This window comes from Anarhichas minor, unplaced genomic scaffold (genome assembly GCF_050575085.1).
Source record: "Anarhichas minor isolate MPS153535 unplaced genomic scaffold, ASM5057508v1 ptg000088l, whole genome shotgun sequence".
NCBI lineage: Eukaryota > Metazoa > Chordata > Actinopteri > Perciformes > Anarhichadidae > Anarhichas > Anarhichas minor.
The window spans coordinates 92,549-115,279 of NW_027466534.1; the positions used below are offsets into that span (position 1 = coordinate 92,549).

At 43.5% G+C, this 22,731-nt stretch overlaps 1 protein-coding gene across 3 annotated transcripts in view; it reads right to left on the bottom strand.

Moving 5' to 3' along the window:
* Positions 1-21,143, bottom strand: part of sorl1 (sortilin-related receptor, L(DLR class) A repeats containing) — a 58,596-nt gene extending 37,453 nt beyond the window's left edge. For 2 of the 3 annotated variants that reach the window (XM_076081977.1, XM_076081976.1), the window contains exons 1-6: positions 20,795-21,142; positions 9,554-9,670; positions 8,740-8,874; positions 8,248-8,409; positions 7,382-7,449; positions 929-1,109 (exon numbers count right to left, since the gene is read on the bottom strand). In XM_076081977.1, the coding sequence (XP_075938092.1) occupies positions 929-1,109; positions 7,382-7,449; positions 8,248-8,409; positions 8,740-8,874; positions 9,554-9,670; positions 20,795-21,112 (981 nt within the window). In that variant the 5' untranslated portion in view covers positions 21,113-21,142. Of the gene's footprint in view, positions 1-928; positions 1,110-7,381; positions 7,450-8,247; positions 8,410-8,739; positions 8,875-9,553; positions 9,671-20,794 lie in introns of all 3 variants that reach the window. The other variant, XM_076081978.1, reaches the window with a different exon arrangement.
* Between the last annotated feature and the right edge of the window lie 1,588 nt (positions 21,144-22,731).

The window sequence follows — 22,731 nt, forward strand, 5'->3', positions numbered from 1 at the left end:
ACAAGAAAAAGACCCAAATCCTGACTGACGCTTTAAATATCAAGACAGTACAGAGCTGCATCTCTAACAAGCCATCTTTGGTTTAGAGTTTGAATAACAGACTGACAAAATAAACGCTAATACATTTAGTAACGGGCTCGAACATGTTGCTTCACATCGTGAGCAACAAACAACTGTGCACTGAGCAGCTGTTGGCCGTCTCAGCACTCTGAGGTTAACCGCTGCGTCTCATTGGACCACGTTGGTAATTGGAAAAGAGGGGTTACCCGTTAGCTTTGACCACATTAGCCACCGGGGATTCATTAAGCCTACTGCATGTGGTTGCATCCTGAATGCATCATGCATCTGCATAAACACGTGACATTTACAGTACGTCACTTGCTTTCTCAATCAAATGTTGCTTGTAAATAGAAGAGCAGAAAGACAGAAAGTTAAAGTAGATTTTACTGCATATTTATCGCAGTATTGCACTGAAAATTTCAATTAAATTCCTGACTTTAAAGCATGCAAGTGGCGTGCACAGCCACTACTGATAAAAGCATCAACACACCGTCTTGTGACGAGAAGGAAACGAGAATAAGAGGTGAGATCCAAAATAATGTTTGCCGTCTGCCTGCCTGCCTGTATGCCTGCCTGTATGCCTGCCTGCCTGTCTGAGGCTTCTTCTGCACAAACACTGGAGCCTCATATTGATCCAACAGTCTGTTACACTCTGCACATTATGCTGAGGTGGGAAACTGCGATGCTGATATAGCTGATATGCTGAGAAAGCTGTTATACAATATGTGAGCTCTTAACAAATGTAGCGACATGAACAGAACCGTCAGCTGTTACATTACAGTTCTGTCTGTTGGTGCCTGGAGGTTAAAGAAGAACATCAAGTATCAAGAGTAATCCGGGCTGACGAATATATATATGGCCCTCTTACCCGCGTGGTGGTGGCGAACAGGTACTTGTCTCGGAGCTGGAAGCTGTCGACCTGCTCCAGGATCACCATGCGGTTCTGTTCGCTCTGGAAGAAGTCGGTGCTGCTGAGGATGGTGGAGACGCCCTGGGGCTCGTGCCTCTGGACCAGCACCGTGGTGGGGGGGTCGTAGGGCTCCACGCCCCTGTGATGGGGGAGGAGAGAGCGGGAGGGGGAGTCAAGAGAGGTGAGATAAAACGACGACATGTGAGACAAATGTTGGCCAATTCTGACTGAAATAACTGACATGGATGCCAAAACATCACCATTTTACTCAAAACCCTATTACTAAATATTAAATATTATTCAATATATAAATATTGCTTTTCATTTTCAATTGATGTCTTCTTATTGAGGCTGTGCCCGGGCGATAATTCAACAGTCATTTTTCAACTTTCAGAGAAATCAAATTGTTTTAATTGTTTCAACAAAACTCTGTTGTCTAAATAGATTCAAAGCGAATTGTAAAAAGTTTTAGTTTGACTCGTGAAACTGATACAGTTCTTTGTTTTGAACAAGCATCTTATGTGTAATTTTTACATGTGCCATATTGCATTACATATTAATCTACATACCCATCTATCTATTCTGAAAGTGGCGCTACAAAAATCATCCGCACATCTCGGTGATGTAATTTGTTAACTAACGCGAGCTGGTGCGCTAACAGCTAACACACTAGCATCCAGGAACATGCTAGCGGTAGTCGGTCACAATAGCTCAGAGTTAGCTCGGTTGCTAATGGGACACTAGGTTTATTCAAAACAGGTATTTATACCATCGTCTCCCGTCTTACAACTCTTTTGTGGATGCAGCACATTGAATACTACTGTTTCCATCTCCCAAAAAACAGTCCCACTGTGGGTCCTTTTGAGGACATTCTGCTCCTCCGACACACGAGTGTCAAAGTGGTTCGACCCATCCTACTGATGGATCTTCAAACTGACATCCTTGGAGCGCTTGTCATTTTTTTGTTGTTGCTCTGAACAAGATAATAAATGTCAGCACAAAAATACAGACACATCAGCATGTTCAAAACCGAAAATATCAGCGTGGTCAAACTATTTGTGGCCACAAGTGCACAGCAAGGGTGTTTGAATAAGAACCGTGGCACGGAGAGTCGGCCGGAATGGATGAGGAAGGTTCACTGGGTCTTATCGTCTGCCTTCCAAAAGCAGTGTGTTTTCCTCCGGAGTCTCGAGAGCCGAACAGAGGGAGCAGTGTGTCGGCTCGGCCTCTGTGGCATTCTTTCAAAGGTCCCTGTTCAACCGATGGACACTGTCTGGGCTGAGAGTGCACGGAGGGCTATTCGCAGTCTGTCTCCGTCCCTTCCTTTGAATTAATCTCTGCTCCTTTTAAACACTTCCTAAACACCCATCCTCTCCTTGTTTTGGCAGTTTCCCATTCGACCACGGTTTCCCTGAAATGCACCCTCTTTAGGTTGAACCGTCAACAGCCGAGGTTTTAAGAAATGTGACTATTTTACAGGTCAGACTTTCATAGCATGAATATTTTTGTTTCATATGCAATGACAGGGCAGCGCGACAAGGTTACATAACAAGGGCAACGTAACGAGGCAACGTAACGAGGCAACGTAACGAGGCAACGTAACAAGGCAACGTACAAGGCAACGTAACAAGGCAACGTAACAAGGCAACGTAACGTAACAAGGCAACGTAACAAGGCAACGTAACAAGGTAACGTAACAAGGCAACGTAACAAGGCAACGTAACACGGTAACGTAACAAGGTAACGTACAAGGCAACGTAACAAGGCAACGTAACAAGGCAACGTACAAGGTAACGTAACAAGGTAACGTAACAAGGTAACGTAACAAGGTAACGTACAAGGTAACGTACAAGGTAACGTACAAGGCAACGTACCAAGGCAACGTAACAAGGCAACATAACAAGGTAACGTACAAGGCAACGTAACAAGGCAACGTAACAAGGCAACGTAACAGGGTCACATAACAAGGCAACGTAACCAGGTAACACCTCAAAGATAGCTTAGTTTTCTTAAAAGGCATGTTGAGTCATGAATGTTGAGTTAAAAAATGATGTTTGCTCCTTTAGTTTTCTTCAGCAGTGACATTTAGTCCTTCCATGTTTTCTAGTTGACCTTCTCCCTCTGCCATCTCTCTTCCCCCCTGATCCCTTTGTTTCTCTAAATGCATTTGAAACCACTCTGTTTGCTGGATTTGTAGCATTGTCTGTCATCCATATGGAAAACGAGATTGTACTTCTCATTGTATGCACAGAGGATTTAACTCAGTCTGTCTCCGAGCAGTGAGATCACAGGATTAAGAGTCGGGCGAGGAACCGACCCATCAGATTGGGTTGGTTTTTAAAAACGCATCCAGCAGCAGCTCGAGACTCTTTGGCTTTCTACGCCACAACACTGATCTGCAGCACAACGGTAGCGCCCCCTGCTAAAGCCAGAACAAACAGGATTAGACCCAAATTGGATGGGACACGGGGGAGTGGGGGGGAGTTTAAGATCAATCTTTACTTGCGCTGCCTTTGTCCTCAGATAATTTGCAGCTACTCTTGGCTGTTGTTCCACTGCTGTGGTGTAGCTTTAACAGACTTTATCAGATCCTACTGGCGGCCCGCTGAATGCCATCAATGGTGAAACTATCAGGAATGTATGAACGCAGGATGACAACACAAAACTAAACTTGTTGCTTATCTGCCAAGCAGGCAGGCCAAGAAGACCGAGTGTGATAAAGTGTTTTTAAGACTAAATGGAGAGAGACGATGTGGCTGAATGATGAGTCAATGCAGAGACACAAATGGACGCCAAATGGCTCAGAGTAGCGCTAATAGGGGGATTAAATACGTCCACACAGGTTTCAATTTGACCGAAAAATCTGAGATAATCCTGAAACTTCATGAGTTCATGAGTCCCCTCTCGCCCATTTAAAGTTGTCTTTGTTTCATATTAAAAACTGTCACTTGCACTGACTGTTGCTTAGACATGTGGATGCATTTAATTGGTTTGTCCACCACCAATAAGGCTCCTAATTGACTTTTAAATTCTATCTATTTTCATCCTGAGGCAACACAAAATAAAACAATTCATGTCCCTGTAAACAAAACCAAAAATGTGCATTTTGTGACCATTTCACAACCTGTCGTGACTCGTGAAATTGCGCCGCACATAAACACAACAAGTGAATTAAATTGAGCAAAGTTGCTCTTAATTGCGAATCAACTCAACTTCTTATCTGTGACAGAAAGAATGTGCTCTTTCTTCTTTAAAAAGTTGCATTGCCTCGTTTTAAATGAGCACGCCAAGACGTGGTCCATTGGCTGCATGCATCGATCCACGTCGTCTGTTGGTCGTCACCGTGTTCGGAGGTCTTTTTAAATACAATTGAAGCGACTCATGAATACACGATGGAAACGGCTAAAATTACTCGTTTTCACATAATCAAAGAACACCAAAAATTGTCCGACAGGAGACAGAATAAATTATACCTGCTGAGATGAAAAATGAGCCGTGATGAGTTTACAGAAATACGATGCACGGTTATAAATGTGAAGCTTCTATCATACGAGTGGGAACGCATACTTCTCTCTGATCACACACATGAATTAGCTGACCTAGCTGCTGAAGCTAGTTTTCATAAATGGATAATGAGAAGTGTTGACACAGATGTGGAGTCACTCGGGAGGAAAGTTAAGAGACGGATTCTGCTGCATCAGCGTTTTATAGTGAAGAATTTGAAAATGCAGAAATCAAAAAAGGAGAAAAAAGTTTCAGTTCAAAGCAACGAAGTCTTCTTCTTCGACTTGAACTGATGTTACAACCGCTTTCATCGCAGCAGATAACTCAACCATTTTAACCCTTAAAACCAACGTTTCACTGTTAAACTGCTTGAGTGCCTTCTATATAAAATGACACTTCAACTTAGAAACCAACTGACGTTTGATCTACTTTCCATTCTTACTAATCCTGAAACCGGCCCTCAGATTGTTCCCTTAATCTGCCGACACGGCCTGACATTTAAACACCACGTTAAACATGTTGGTTTGTTCCATTTGCTGTAATCAACAAACACATCAGACTGAACCCTGAATACATTTGTTTATGCTTCGTTACCTACGAATGAGGAAGTGTTGTTGTCAACATTGATGTTATATTTAAAGAAATACTTCCTGTATTTGGTTTTTACTGAGTCAGTATTCAGGTCCTATTCTCTCAGTAATAGCATGAACACTGTGTGTGTGTGTGTGTGTGTGTGTGTGTGTGTGTGTGTGTGTTATCTGTTTATCACCAAGCAGCAGCGCTGAGGATAACATGTGATCTGTCTAAAGGTGCTCCCACTCACATCTATTCATGTGAAAATGTTTATGTTTTTGTTTGTTTTTTGGGGGCGGGGGGGGTTATCAGCTAGCAGACATCAGAGTGGTCTGATGCTGTTTCCTCATTTTCTAGCACTTCCTCGTGCGCTGACTGCTTTCATTTCGTTTGGCACAAGAGGGTTATGCAATCGCTGGTTTTATTGTCTGTCTGGCGGCAACAGTGCAAATTAATCGGCTTCAACATAGAAGGCTGCTCCTACACCTGAAGAGCAATCAATGACCTTTTGTCCAAATGAGTTAAAGTTGACTATGTACAGTATATAGAGATCCTGCTGGTCTTACTCTGTTGGAATAGAAAGCTGAGGAACTGGCTTTGACTGTTTCTCAACAACCATCAGCACCACAAGGACAAAGAAGCTGCAAGGCCGACGTTTACATCTCACACATTAGTGCTTTTATTTATGTTCACGTTTCTAATCGGAACATTAAATATTGGACGACTCAAAGTGCATTTTGTAACGTTGCCAACAGCAGCATTTATCCTGCCTGAGCTCCAGGAGCAACCGATATGAATGACGTTTGGAGCCGTTTGTGATGCTCGTGCATGAACTGAATGCAAATTTGTGATTTGTGATTTGGGGCCATATTTAATAACCTAAATTGGATTAAATACGGACGTCAATAATGTCAATAAGGGTTCTCCTCGAACAAAGAAATTCTTAGCCGACTGACATTCATACACATTCTTTTTGTTTAGTCGATAAGTTGAAATAATCAACAGATCTTCTCCACAAAGAATCAAACAAAAGCACAGACTGCATAAGAAGAGGACGAAGTCAACCTGACGCCTCCTATTGGTTTGAGGACTGTAGTTTTGAATCCTTGAGTTCAGCCATTTGGCCGTCGCCATCTTGGTTTTTCTGCAACCAGTGAAATTTGCTCTGTGGACTGAAGTCAAAGCATCATGTGTTAAAGCTGCATTCTCTCTAGTGACCACCAGGGGCGACTCCTCTGGTTGTATAGAAGTCTATGAGAAAATGACTCTACTTCTCTCTTGATTTATTACCTCAGTAAACATTGTAAACATGAGTTTATGGTCTCATAAACTCATGTTTACTGAGTCAAGAGATCAACTATTGGTTTTGTATACAGGGATCAGGGTTATGCAGAGTGAAGCCAATGTGGAAGTGAGTGAATGAATGAATGAGTTTACCACATCCTCTCTAAAACCACCCAATTGAACTCTTGTTTCCTGTACAATTGAAACGCTCGCTTGCACTTTAGCTCATAAACTTCGTCTTTTCTCGCCGCCATTTTCTCACGAGTTCCTCGATCCGCACTGAGCAGCAGAGACGAGCAGGAAGCCAGGAGGCTAGATTTAGGAGCCCGACGTGGCGTTTCTTATTGTGGAGCCCAGGTTATAAGATCTAATCTGTGCATCTCAACAGCATGTGTTTTATACTTTATGCATTGACAAAAAAACATATTCGATAAATGTAATGAGATGTTTTGGTTGCTAGTTCAACAATTCCATTTTGTGTGGATGCAATTTTTTTGCTTAATGGCGAAGACGACAGATGTGAAAATGTTTTCCAAAAAAAAAAAAAAAACGTGTTACGTCCACTAAAAGTGTCGTCTCTTCTACCGACGGGCTCAGATTGTTATTATAAGTGTCTGATGACATCATGGAAGGAACCTTAAAGACAAATGTTTCTTTCTCTTTCGATTGATCCGGTCTCTTTGCTGTTGTGTGTTTTTTTAAAAGCTAGTGGATCCGTAGAATAATGGGGAAGAACTTGAGACTTTTTGGACAAGAAATAAGTGGAATTATTCTTCTGGAGATGATCTTTACCTCCCAACATGCTGATGTACTGAAGCACCTTGTGCCTCAAACATCGAGCCAGCAGCTCATCGTCACCTCTCACTGAAGCGTTAATAGATTTAACAGTATTTGCTCCTAATTAAAAGCCCACTAGAACCATAAGTCTTCAGCGATGCTGACTCAACTTGTATTTCCTGGGACGGTTGTATTTCCTACATTTACCGGCTCCTTGAACGCAGCAGAGTACAGTCTCACACTCGATTTATGTTCTCGTCTCGGTTGTCTTACCAAAAGTAGGTCTTCACGTGCTCCTGGATCAACACCCACGTCTCCCCGAAGTCGTCTGATTTCCACAGCTACAGGAGGGGAGAGGGGGGGGGGGGGGGGGGGGGTACTGTTAAAATGTAGGTCAACCTCATTCCTTCGTTTTTGGCTCTTACACATGAGAACACCGGAGAGCTGCTGTTGTGCTTAATAGACGAGGAAACTAAGACGTGACATGACGATAGCAGAGCGACCGGTTTCTTCTCTTGGTTACAACATCCTGCAGATGGAGGAGCAGGATGAGTACCGTCAGGAGTCTATAGATACTAGTACTCTCATTGATACTCCTATCAACGAGAGTACTAGTATTATTAGCATAACAAGAAGTTCTAAAATCTTTAATCTACATCGTCAGCTGAACGATGACCTCACGCTGTACCGAGCCGGAGACAAAGACAAAGAGACAGAGAGAGGAGGTCTGAGACGAGGACGTCTCACTCCAGAACATCTAAAGTACCGATAGCAGAACCCATAACTCCGGACCTCAACGACACTCCGGGTTTTACTCATTTAGAACCGGTTCCTGCTTAGAACCGGGTTTCAGAGGTCCTCCCCAGTTCCTACAGATCAAAATTCTAAGAAATAAAGTCGAGAAGAAGAATACGAACATGAACACCATCGTGCATGTTCATAGTTAATCTCGTTGGACCAGCAGTAGGAGCATTTGTATCTAAAATGAAAGAATTTCTGCTCCAACGTGGAAGTCTGATGGTTTAGAAGCGTCTCCATCTGCAGGAAGTCACATCAGAAAGCTTTCACACATTTCCATCAGTCACGCTTACACACGTGTTTTCACCGCCACCGTTCATGGTAAACAATAACAGCGTTACCTGCTTGTTGGGGTGAGAGCTGTCGTAGCCGAGCACCAGGCCGGATCTCTGGCTGTGGAGCAGCAGGTCGGTCGGCTTGAAGGGCAGCGAGAAGCCATACACGCTGCTGCAGAAGTCAAAGGTGTTCCACAGGTAGTTGTTGGTGGAGTCCACGAAGAGGTACTGGAGGAACGAGAAGGAAAGATGCACACATCAGCACAAAAAACAACATTAGTTGGAGCAGAAATATGACGTCTAAGATCATTTTGTTGAATTGTTTTCTTGTCGTCTTGCAGAGAGAACTAACAGAACATGAACTCAGACTCTTTACAAATGAACATCGTCATATAGTTAAAGACATCCTTTTTATCTGTTCATTGTGATTAAATCACAGTAGAATAGTGTATTTCGGCTTCATTCAGCTGTATTAAGACATACAGTGAATACAGACTCCATGATGCGGCTCACGTGACTCCAGGCTGGTCTACAGAGACCCCCCCAGCAGTGACTCACCCTCTTGTTGTCTGCCGGGCTGTGGTAGAACTGGGAGATGACCTGCTTGTTGCCGCCGTTGGCCTGGACCCCCGACAGCTGGAACTTGTCTGAGACCAGCGTGAAGGACGTCCCGTAGTCGTAGGACACGTAGACCTGGAGACAGTGACGGGTCATCAACACGAGACATTTTAACAAGATTAGCAAAGACAGTTTAAGATGCTTTCACCGGCTCTCTATGATCTCAGCTGTCGTTACTGTTATTAACACCGTTCTCACAGACTCATCATTCCAACTTTAGGTTGTTTTCTTCTTCATGTCATTATAGCTTTGTTATTCTGCATGTTCTAGTTCTCTCTGCTTCTAGTCCTGATGGTTCAGGTTCAGAGAGGAGCAGAACTTGATATCAGAGCGACAAACGAGGCCACAGAGAGAAACACTGCTCTGAGATCAGAGGGTTCAGTGTTTCTGTGTCATTAGAAGGTTGGACAAAGGGAAAGTGTTACGCGTATAAACAGTCCACGGTTTAGCTGGTATGTCGTAATATTGGTCTAAATTCAAAATCAGATATTGTCCACTTCCTGTTGTCCGTCTCTGATACGATGGATAACGTTCAATCGCCTGTTTTATTGATCGATACTCAAACGTTACATTTGATCAGGTTTATCTCTTCAAGGAAACTCACAGGAGAGGAATTCAGTGACAGACTGTGTGTGTGTGTGTGTGTGTGTGTGTGTGTGTGTGTGTGTGTGTGTTAATGTAGCAGATGGAGTTTAATCTGTTGCTCAACAATCATATCATCACACACACACACCACGAGTTGATGTGGACTCACCGAGCTGGTCTTGGGCCCGATGGCTCCGGCGCTGTCTCGGGCCAGAGCCACGATGACGTTGCTCCTCTTGCCGGCCCAGTGCACCACCATCTGGTTGTGAGAGTCGTTCAGGTTGGCCTGCGGGACAAAACACAGGATCCACTGAAGTTCAGTTTATACTCAGCGGAGTGAAACCGGCGGAGTCTCGGCCGCAGACGGTCGTGTTCCTCTGAATGTATTCAACTTGATCATGTGACCGTCACAAAGAGTTCGCTGATAAAAACACGACTTACATGTTGAGGGTTTAAACAACAAGGTTTTTATTTGTCGCACAAGAATGAAAAGCAAAGAAAGCCGAGTCGTTTTAGATGCTTTCTCTATTAACACACACACACACACACACACACACACACACAACACTTTAATAACACTTGTTTTAACGTATCATTGTTTGTTTACCGTATTTATATTGTACATTTGTAATTTTTAAATGATGTCTTTCACTATTGCACAATGTTTATTGTCACGCACCAATCACTGAGCTACAGTCCTTGTATGTGTAACGGCAATGAACCATTTAAACATAAAAACACGTTAAAAATCTTCATGTGAGTAAATATTTAGCAGCCAAATCAAATAGTTTTGAGGATATTCAACTTTTGTTTCTTTATAACACATTTAATACTTGACTTGTGTCTCTACAGGGTTTGTATAAAGGTAATAAAGTAGTTCATAAATATGAGATATGAGTTTACAGATAACTACAGTCGCTCTCGTCATAGTGGAGGTTAGTTTATGAGGTTTTGTCGGTTTCACAGATCACATGCAGATGTGTCTTCTTGGCTGTAAAGATTTAAACGCCGACAACGAGTAAAGCTGGTTTAAGGTTTTACATTTCTGAAACTCTGCAGAACAGCGAGCAGCAGAAGGAGCCCTGGAGGCTCCGTGGGAACCGAAGGTACGCAAACACTGGAGGCTCCGACCTGAGATGACCTGCAGCTGTCAAACACACATCACATCCGATAACCAAATGCACTCCGTCGGTCTGCAGTGAACGAGCAACACGGTTCATGAACGTTGAGGCTCGCAGTGACAAGAACAACACAGACGCTGAGGATCTCTCGGCTCTCTGGATCCTTTTATTCACTCGTTGTTTTTGGTTTCCAGACGCAGGAGAAAGAAATACTGACCTTCATAATTCCTGTTCAAGTTCTTTATACCAAGTTTGTGGTGTACACGTTTATTATTTGAATAATAAATAAATAATTCGGTACATTTATGCATGCAGCATGTGTTCATGTAACACATGACTCCTCCACTCAGAGCTCCTCCCATCAGACACACAGATCAATGAGAAGTAATAAGTCCTCCGTTTCATCTTCCTCATTGTCGCCGCCTCACCATCTCGTCTCCGCGCTGCCTCCCTCTCCTCATCTTTTATTGATCGTCTTGCTCCAAAAGCATTTTTTATTTTTTTACCTCCCGACTCCTGGAGCCAAACAACAAACATCTCCTCCGCCATCGTCAGCCGACATCAAGACGCAATCCCTCCGCCTGCATCTCTACTGTCGCAATGATGACGAGGATGAAGATTAATGAGCCTGAAACATTTCAACATCAGGGTTTGGATCCAACGTTCTGCACCAACAACGATCCTACAAGAAGAGCAGAGCCCTCAAATACCCACAAAGCATTTCAGCAACAACACATGTTGTGTTTTGTTTGGTCAACGCAACCATGTTGCCTCAACATGGTTGCGTTGACCAAACAACCTCAGATTAATGACACCGTTTAACGTTAACCATCACACTGTTAATAAAGTTTTACTGATGTAGAACATGCGTTTCTAGTCTCTGATCATGTTTCATTGTAAACAACCAATCAGAGGAGAGCTAGTAACGTTAGCAGCACCGCTAACAGCTAACCAACGGAGGTTCACTTAAGTTACATCATGATGCCTTCAGGCTCTGCTCAGTGAACATGAGTACTGGCTGAAGGTACATTATAACGTTATCATGATGTGAATCTTGAGTTTTATGATCTCTATAAATAAGTGAAAGACACAAATTTAACCTTTTTCTCCTCGAACAAAAGGAACGATTAGCAGCCGCTACGCAACTCTCTTCTCCTGCTCTAGTCATCAGCCTCCTCCTCTAAATCTTCCCTCCTCCTCCTCCTCCTCCTCCTCAGTAAAAGCTCTCTCTCTCTCTCTCTCTCTCTCTAAAGGCCGAGGTGTTGCAGCAGTAAATCTCTCCGTCTGAGGGCTCATTGGCGGCGATGGCGACTGCCAGCGTCTCCACAGACCGCTGAATCTAGAGGATGATGATGACGGCGAAGATGAAAAACAATTTGCCGAGAGGTAAACGCCAGCGAAGGGCCTCATCCAGAGACTAAACACAGAGCTATCTCCACCATAATGAGGCACGTTTGTCGGCCGTAAAAAGCTTCCCGTTATCTTCTTATGCAACACGCCGTCTTTGTTGTGAGCTCAATAAAACCTGCTCTCAGACTCACAGATAAACCGAGCGTCCTCACACCAGCCTCCGTGTTCTGGATGCTCAGACCAACAGAAGCCCTTTTTCCATAGAGTCCTCCACTTAACATGTTTGAGGTTTGTTCGAAATTACAAATGAACGATGCGCATTATGAGAACATCATTAGAGAAAACCCACAGAGCAATCAGACAGTTTCAACCAAGCTGAAGAGTGAAGTCAGTGTTTCATGTGTTAAAGCTGCATTCTCTCTAGTGTCCACCAGGGGGCGACTCCTCTGGTTGTATAGAAGTCTATGAGAAAATGACTCTACTTCTCTCTTGATTTATTACCTCAGTAAACATTGTAAACATGAGTTTATGGTCTCAATCTCTAGTTTCAAGTCTTCTTCAATACAGCATGATGTTGGTTGCAAAAAAAAAAAAAAAACATGGAGACGACCGTAATCCAAGATGGCGACGGCAAAATCTGCAAACTCGAGGCTTCAAAACATCAGTCCACAAACCAATGAGTGACGCCACGATGCCTACGTCCACTTCTTCTACACAGTCTGTGGTTAAAACTTGTTCAACTTTAGGTAAAAACTGTGCGATCGTCACTTTAACCGTTTACCCAAACGTCCTCTTTTTTCATGACAAAAGCGAGAGAAAAACTTTTGGAAACACGTTAAATTAAAACTTTATCGTAATGTGAAAGACTGATGAACTGACGAATAAACTCACGACTGTTTTCATGCAAAGTCTTATTCAGCAAACTGCAGAGGAACAACCCTCCACCGCCACCAAAACATGACAAGTATCCACAAGTTCCTGTCGCAACATCCTTAATAAGAAGCATCTAGAACCAATAACGTAGTGTGTCCATCAGTGACGCCATCTGATGTTAATTAAACATAATTTATCCACTGAGAATTAGAAAAGAAGCAGCTGGGACAAACCATGTAGGCCACACTTGTATAAAGGAAATCTAACATGCTAATGACACTTTATAGAACTTGACTTTAACTAATTGTCTCTTTTACAGGTGTGACATCCAAAGTAGGCGAGCGAGGCTTTTCCTTTCATTAACAAGCCGATACATGCAACCGAGAGACTCACTGCCTTCCTTATTAGTGCTCGGATCCAAATAAAAAGCCTCTGGATTTGTTGTAGCTGCAGGATCAATATACACTGAGTACATGGGATGGAACCAACGCCACATTAGGGCATGTTTGATAGTAGAGTTTAGTGTTCACAAAGGACAAAGTGTTCTTAGAAAGGCAGACACAGCAAACAGGCCTCTCGCTGCATTAGTCATCAAGACCAGACGAGTGGAGGCCAGATGATTCTCGTCAGAGGATTAGTAAAGTAGAGGGAACTTCAACACCACCAACAAGACAATGGAGGAACATTTCATTACACTGGAAGAGAAGCTCAGTTTGTTGTCATCTCATTTTTAAGTCTTTGTATCGCCGACTCTTGTTCAGACCTGAACGTTAACACGAGTCTTTACAAGCTGACAGCTCTAAGTACATGTGTGTATAGCTGCTGCAGACAAACCACAGACCAACAGTGAAGTCATGGACCCGATGCTTCATGTGTTAAAGCTGCATTCTCTCTAGTGTCCACCAGGGGGCGACTCCTCTGGTTGTATAGAAGTCTATGAGAAAATGACTCTACTTCTCTCTTGATTTATTACCTCAGTAAACATTGTAAACATGAGTTTATGGTCTCAATCTCTAGTTTCAAGTCTTCTTCAATACAGCATGATGTTCATTTAGTACATTATGGTCCATTTAGAGTCAAACAGACCATAAAGCAGGGGATGCTTTAGGGCGGGGCTACACAGTGATTGACAGGTCTCTACCAGAGACGTATACGGCGTCTCTACGTCACTCCTCAGTCCAGATATGGTCACTTCCTGTTCACTGCTTATATACAGTCTATGGTCGACAAATGACAGCAAACAATTTATAAATCCCACTTTTTCAATAGCATATTACCAGCCTCACTACTTCCGCTCTGACCTTTCACAATAAAAGCCACTGCATCAAGGTTTGCTTCACTCATTTACATTTACATAACAGTCATTTAGCAGACGCTTTTATCCAAAGCGACTTACAATTCAGATTCTATCACACCGTAGGCACAGCTACGGGAGCAATTCTGGGGTTAAGTGTCTTGCTCAAGGACACATGCGACTAGCGGAGCCGGGGATCGAACCGCCAACCCTCCGATTGAAGGACGGATTGAATCTAGCAGTAAAGTGAGGGATTTAAGATGCTGGAAACTTTGTTTTGTTTAGTCACTGAGGTTTACTGCAAAATTACCGCAACTTCATCATCGTAGCGCGCAACTTCCCCCCCAAAGCACCGTGGAAAAATCTGCCATTAAAGTGAGATGATTCCACCTGTTCAATCCCTACAGTCGTCTGGAAACAAGGATCTTACAAAACAGGGCGGCAAAGGGCAGATTTCTGCATTAGCATCTTTAGATTTGTTTTTAGCTTTTCAGCAGAAACCACTTTAAATACTATCTGCTGCATTCCTCTCCTTCCTCCTCCTCCTCCTCCTCCTCTTCCCACTTTGATATCCTCCTGGTAACGTGGAGGAGTTGTGGGCTCTGTGTCTGGTACCACCGAGGAGCCAAACAGAGCAACAACACACTTGTGGGATTGAGCCCACACTCCCTCCACCCTCCTCGGCTCTGAGCTCTCCATTATTCACCCCGAGCATCGGCGGCCTCAAACAATGACATCATCTCTGCAGGACTGGCAGGCGACGAGGGCTCGCTGCACGCGCTCTAGTTTGTGCATGTGCAAGTTAGCCTGCGCTGTTAGCTACTGGCTACACACACACACACCTTTTCAGGTTAGCTGTCACTAAAGGAAGATGCAAAATACGAAAAAGGATATAAGGACACAAAGAGCATTTAAGTAGATGAAACTGAGTTTCTACAAATATCTAATGCCAGGCTTGTTGGAATAGAGGCACTCAATGAAATATATGATAATAATCATATTCATGTACTTCTTTAAGGCTGAATGAGTCTCGACAGCAGCTGCACAAACTCAACCGCACAAAAGCTAATGAAGATGTTTTCATACTGAAACTAAGCACACACACACACACACACACACACACACACACACACACACACACACACACACACACACACACACACACACACACACACACACACACACACACACACACACACACACACAAGGGATTCCAGAGTCTTTGATGAATTTTAAGAAAGGCTTTGAGAATGGGCTCGCAGGCTTTGAGGGTAAAGACGCGCGGCGTGCGTTAACGAGTGTGTTTGGTGGTTTGAGGATGAAGCTGGTGGGAGATTGACGCTGCTGTAAACACTGATCCAACCCGAGTGATTCATTCAGTTGGGTTTTACATTTCCCTCTATGCACACATGTACACCACTCCAACAGAATGCTGCTCTTATACAGCGTTCGTAGCCTCACCTGCGCTGTAATTGGTAGATATATCACGAAATAAATTCATAAGTAATCCACATAATCGTGTTTGGGAGGGGAGGTGGGTCAAAAAAAAAAAAGATCTTTCACAAGATTCTGCTGTTCGTTCTCCGTGTGAAACGAGAAGTCAACGTTGATTTATTTGTCACTTAACTTGCGTACTTCAGTAACGCCACTTATTTAACCCAAACAGAGATCTGATTCTAAACTCAACTAAGTCGTTTTGTTGCCTCAACCGAACTAAATATGTCACGATCTTTATTAAACCTAACTAAGTTGTTTCCTGTGAAGAGAGAAGTTTATTTTGAAAAGACTGTATGCACGTAACGATCGGAATTTGACACGTGTTGCTGGATTTGGAAAAATGAGGAGTAACTTTCTCGTAAGATATCATAACTGTTGTATGAGGATACGTTGTTTAAAGAACAGGAAAGGAATGTGGAGGGAGACGTACTTTTGGAGGATGTTTTGTAGTTTTTTGTCATTCAAACCAAAGTGTAAAGTGGTTTCACCGTCAAGTATCTCCTCTTGAGGGTGAATGTGTGTCAGGTTTGATTCCCTACCAAAGTGACCTTTAAACAGGTCGGGCCATAAATGGAGACTGGAGCAGCCGTCACCAAGTCAACCAATGGATGTTCTATCAGTCCGTTAACCATCAGAGTGTAAATACAGTTTAACAGATATTAGAGATGAATTATGAGCGGTTTAACTTCCTAACACGAGCTCTAAGAACATTATTATACTTCATTAAAATAATAATGAAGAGATTTATTTTAATCTATAAAATTACAATATTATATTTCCTTATTATTTAAATTGTGTGTTTTTAAGAAGAAGAGAAGCACTATAAATGATTAAAACAAAGTCTTCTGTTCTTCCACCAGCTGTTGTTGTTGTTGTTGTTCAGAGACAGTGTCGCTGCTATTTCTGGCCTCCCCGACGTTACAATCACCTCTCTTAATCATCATGTGTTCACACTACTGTGGAGTGTAAATAAACAGTGAGGAACCACACGGTGACAATGCACTAATCTGAGATATTTCTATTTTTTAATCACCATCTCAAGGAACATTTAATTCCCAAAAATTAAAATGAATGTCTTTTCTTTTGCCGCTTCATTAAAGCATCGACATGCTGTTTCACATACTTGGAAGTATGATTCACACTTCGCTTGCAAAATATTGTGAAGAAGTAGGTCAGACCAGTTGCCCGACATCCTATCAGACTGCAGCAAAATGTGACAATCATCTGAGAGAAAACATATGCTGAGGAGCGATACTCAGAGCAGAGTGAGGTTTGAGTAGGGATGAGTATTGTTAGATACTAGTACTCTTATCGATCTGACCAAGGAAATTAAAGTCTGCACCAGGAGGCAACCTCCGGTTCTGATGAGTGAAGCCAAAGCTTCATGAGTTAAAGCTGCATTCTCTCTAGTGTCCACCAGGGGGCGACTCCTCTGGTTGTATAGAAGTCTATGAGAAAATGACTCTACTTCTCTCTTGATTTATTACCTCAGTAAACATTGTAAACATGAGTTTATGGTCTCAGTCTCTAGTTTCAAGTCTTCTTCAATACAGCATGATGTTCATTTAGTACATGATGGTCCATTTAGAGTCAAACAGACCATAAAGCAGGGGATGCTTTAGGGCGGGGCTACACGGTGATTGACAGGTCTCTACCAGAGACGTATACGGCGTCTCTACATCACTCCTCCTCAGGCCAGATATGGTCACTTCAGTTTAAAAATACAAGCTGGTGACGACCAAAATGCCAAACTCGAGGCTTCATAACATCAGTCGACAAACCAACGAGTCATGATGACTTCGTCCACTTCTTATATGCAGGCTGACTTCATCCCAGTCTTCTAAGAGCCTATCAAACCTCAAACTGAGTCAGTTACCCACAGATGAGGTCAATGGCGCCATCATTAATTATGCAAACCATTATCTCTAATCATGACGCCTGTTAAAGCTTCATAACAAGTCCAGTCACACGACTACGAGACAGCAGAGCTGAGAGACCAACACTCGACACGCTAAGCGTTTAAATACCTACCTCTGACGAAACCTGATCCCGGATCAGAGTCTCTCGGGGCTGTTTGCTGTGTTTGGACTGCGGGTGTCACCGCACGAGACACAATGACGACAACCCAAACTGTTTGTTTTATTATTGTCTGAACTATTGTAGCTTTTGCATAAATTATGATCCGTTTTCAGGTTCCTTGTCTGGCTCTTGGATTGTAAAGCTTCAAACTAGAGATGTACTTTAGGATTATTGATTCATCTACATGTTCATTTCTTTGGTTAGTCGATTAACCATTCTTCACAGGTTTCTACAAAGAGCAGAGTTTGGGTTGAGGCAACAAAACTACCAACAGTTGGGTTGAGGCAACAAAACTACCAACAGTTGGGTTGAGGCAACAAAACTACCAACAGTTGGGTTTAATTTGGGTATTTTTTGCTTAAAAATGTAACGAATTATTAGTGGTTTAAAAAAAAACAAAACAGTTTGACAATAAACTAACCATTCAGCTCTTCTTCTATCAATCCTGAATAAAGCTCTGACCTTTGAGGCGTAGATCAATTGACATTTACAATGTATTTGTTGTGTAACGAACTAACTAACTAACAGGTTCCCAGACCAGTTTTCAGTCCTGTGAACGTGTTTACAACGACGACGCCTTAAGTCAAACATGGAGGAGACATTTACTCAGGTAATCGTGTTTTATTGAGACTGCGGCCATTTGTTCTGAGGCGCTTCATTACACCTCCAGCCTCGTGTCGTCTTATGAAGCCGGAGGTCAACAGTGTCAGACGACTGGATGAATGGCTGTTCGTGATGAATGACAACGCGCTACCAGCACTGATGTCTGCACCACCCTCCAATAACCACACAGCTGTACCAGCACTGATGTCTGCACCACCCTCCAATAACCACACAGCTGTACCAGCACTGATGTCTGCACCACCCTCCAATAACCACACAGTTGTACCAGCACTGATGTCTGCACCACCCTCCAATAACCACACAGCTGTACCAGCACTGATGTCTGCACCACCCTCCAATAACCACACAGCTGTACCAGCACTGATGTCTGCACCACCCTCCAATAACCACACAGCTGTACCAGCACTGATGTCTGCACCACCCTCCAATAACCACACAGCTGTACCAGCACTGATGTCTGCACCACCCTCCAATAACCACACAGTTGTACCAGCACTGATGTCTGCACCACCCTCCAATAACCACACAGCTGTACCAGCACTGATGTCTGCACCACCCTCCAATAACCACACAGCTGTACCAGCACTGATGTCTGCACCACCCTCCAATAACCACACAGTTGTACCAGCACTGATGTCTGCACCACCCTCCAATAACCACACAGCTGTACCAGCACTGATGTCTGCACCACCCTCCAATAACCACACAGCTGTACCAGCCCTGATGTCTGCACCACCCTCCAATAACCACACAGCTGTACCAGCACTGATGTCTGCACCACCCTCCAATAACCACACAGCTGTACCAGCACTGATGTCTGCACCACCCTCCAATAACCACACAGCTGTACCAGCACTGATGTCTGCACCACCCTCCAATAACCACACACCTATACCAGCACTGATGTCTGCACCACCCTCCAATAACCACACAGCTGTACCAGCACTGATGTCTGCACCACCCTCCAATAATCACACAGCTGTACCAGCACTGATGTCTGCACCACCCTCCAATAATCACACAGCTGTACCAGCACTGATGTCTGCACCACCCTCCAATAACCACACAGCTGTACCAGCACTGATGTCTGCACCACCCTCCAATAACCACACAGCTGTACCAGCACTGATGTCTGCACCACCCTCCAATAACCACACAGCTGTACCAGCACTGATGTCTGCACCACCCTCCAATAACCACACAGCTGTACCAGCACTGATGTCTGCACCACCCTCCAATAACCACACACCTATACCAGCACTGATGTCTGCACCACCCTCCAATAACCACACAGCTGTACCAGCACTGATGTCTGCACCACCCTCCAATAACCACACAGCTGTACCAGCACTGATGTCTGCACCACCCTCCAATAACCACACACCTATACCAGCACTGATGTCTGCACCACCCTCCAATAACCACACACCTATACCAGCACTGATGTCTGCACCACCCTCTAGTAAACATACACCTATACCAGCACTGATGTCTGCACCACCCTCCAGTAAACACACACCACCGCTGTGAACCACACAGTCAAAACAGCATGAGTCATACTCAACAAGGACAAGGGGGGGATGAGAATAAATGTGACACCACGCCTGAATTTCCCCTCCAAAAAAAGGAAGATAAATTTCGGCCAATTTTAGGGTCGAGTCGTTACAAACAGTGGCATAAATATTAGCTTTTAAATGTAGATATATTTGAGTTAGTGAGGAACCTCCACAACAAACCTGGTTTAAAAAAACAACTATTTCACTTTTAGCATTATTGAAACGTTTGACACTAAATATATGTTGCAGTAAAATATTTTACTAAATTAAACTGTTGCCTAATGCATCACAGATAGATCTATAGAGGACAATGTCCCGAGTCGTTTCCTACCAGGTGTGGCACACTATCTGTCTTTACAACTTGAATTTGTCTTATTCAGAATGAAGTTTGTCTGATAAACTGGTATCTTATCAACAAACTTTTAAATTCAACTTCAGCACGACATCCTGTTGAGACAGCCGGTAAAGAACAGCATGTTTCTCGCCACACTTCTGTCCTTTTTATCTTCCATTCAGAGCATCAGCTGATAAATCGTGTTTTCTAGTTGCCGTGTTTATCGGCGGACATTCACGCCTGGTAGCACAAACACAAATACGTGTTCATGATCCGGAGGGTTTTCTGGTAACTTCGGTGTACATTTAAACTACGTAGTACGTGAAGAAACCTTACGTTTGTCTGTCATGTTACGGATCAACGTCAGGAGCTGCCACAGACAGGTTGCCAGTGACCAACTAAAAGAGTTGACACATATTCCAATGCACGTCTGGTGCACAGCTAATGAAAACACCACCGAGACGTTTTCGGTTGTGTTCACGAGGCTCCTGGAGGTTAAAACAGCGCATTTAGCACCTTTTTCTCTCTGCAGGTGGAAGACAAAACACAACACTGGGGCTTGCGTAATCTTCCTTCAAAAAGACATCCTTTGCAGCTAAGGGCAGCCTGAGGTGATGCACACATTATGCATTAATGCATTTTTTTAGAGGTGTGAGTAACCGTCGACATGCGCTGCATTTACCTGTCCGTACACCTTCGGCATGACCGATTCTCCGGGGCTCCGGCGGCTTCGATGTTGCGGATAGGCGCCGGAGTCCGACCCGCCTTCAGAGGCACTCCGAGCGGCCAGAGGCTGCAGAGGAGCCGCTCCTCCTCCTCCATCTCCGTCCGGTAAATCCCTTCTCGCTTCTATCGTGAAGAATCCGGTGTTTTGCGGCAGCGTGTGCAGCCGGAGGGTGGACGAGGAGGACGAGGTTATTCCCGCGACCCAGAGGAGCAGAACATACAACGACCACCGAGGAGAGCGCTGCTGCATCTCGCCCGCTCGTGATGTCGCCATGTTTGTGTATGTTTTTGGCTCGTGGATTAGGTAAGACCTGAAGCGCTGGTGCTGCGTTCACGGGCCATAGGAATGCCGGGACCTCTCGGCTGCAAAACGTCTTGACGTCGTCTTACACACACACACACACACACACACACACACACACACACACACACACACACACACACACACACACACACACACACACACACACACAAAGGGCAGTTAACAAGTCTCTGATGCGCAATGAGACAAAAGAACAAGAGAAACACACAGCGACGACAACAACAAATAAACATCAATAAAAAAGGAATAACACATACTTATTATCACACGAATTATGAGTTAATTACATTATTATTTGGGAAAACTGAGAAATTAGCCACTTGTCTGGATATTTACTGCAAATTAATTAAATTAATAAATTCGTAACAACCCTCAGTTATGATAACACTAATAATGATCACAACAATCTATGTAATAATAACTATTGTTATTATTATTATAATTTAATTCACTTATAATAATAATAATAACACAAATAATGATCACAATAATGAATATAATTGTTATTATCCACATATTATTATTGTTGTTATCATTATTATCTTTATTACCAATTTGCAGCATTGCCAACAATGTCCTGATACAGTAGAAGTGTTAAAGGGATAGTTATTGGTATAAACAGTATTGTTGACAAATTCATATCGGTATCAAGACCCAATCAGGTCTCAAGTCTTTCAGAGCTGGTCTCAAGTCAGGTCTCAAGTCTTTCAGAGCTGGTCTCAAGTCAGGTCTCAAGTCCTTCAGGTCTCTGTATGCTGACCTTTAAACTAGGATGTTATTTGAACATTTTTCTATGAAAGTTGTGCTTTAACAGTGTTTTTTACAGCACCTGACATCGAGTGTTAGCACTGTTAGCTAGCTCTGTTTGCACTGTTAGCTGCGAGCTGCCGGCTCGGCCGACGCCATGTTGAGAGCCGTGTGGAAGCAGTGGATGTGCTCAGAATTTAAAATGTAGAACCTTTAAAGAAGTTTAAGAATTGCCTGCATGGTTCTTTAAATACTTCCTTTATGTCAATAAAGTCTTCCATCAGTCAAGTCAAGTGCTTTATTCAATAGAATTATTTTCTCTACATTGTCTCGACTTGGAGATCAATTCAGTCTAGGGAGGAGCAGAGCTCAGCTCCTGGCAGCAGTGTCTCCTCCTCCTCCTCCTCCTCCTCCAGGAGCAGAGCTTCTCCTCTCTGGGAGCCAACACCAACACCACGCTGCTGGAGACCCAGGACGTATTGCTGGACCCGCTGGAGGGAAGGAAGGCACGGGAGAACCAGAACCAGGACTGAGAGGGGCAGACTGTCAGACCCTGCTGCAGTAACATGAGAGGTTTTCTAAAGGGACTCTGGAGCTCAGAGACACTACCACTTTAGTCCACAGGGGGCGACAGAATCACCACTAAAGTATATCAACCTCTTATTATTAAAGAAATTAGTCAAAATGTGTCAATCATAATTTTCTTGGATCCATATTATTTCCTTTCTGAACATTGAATGTAATACAATCTATATGAAACTGTATGACTATAACTATATATTCAGTTTATATGATGGACAATATACAGTCTGTAGATACTGTTC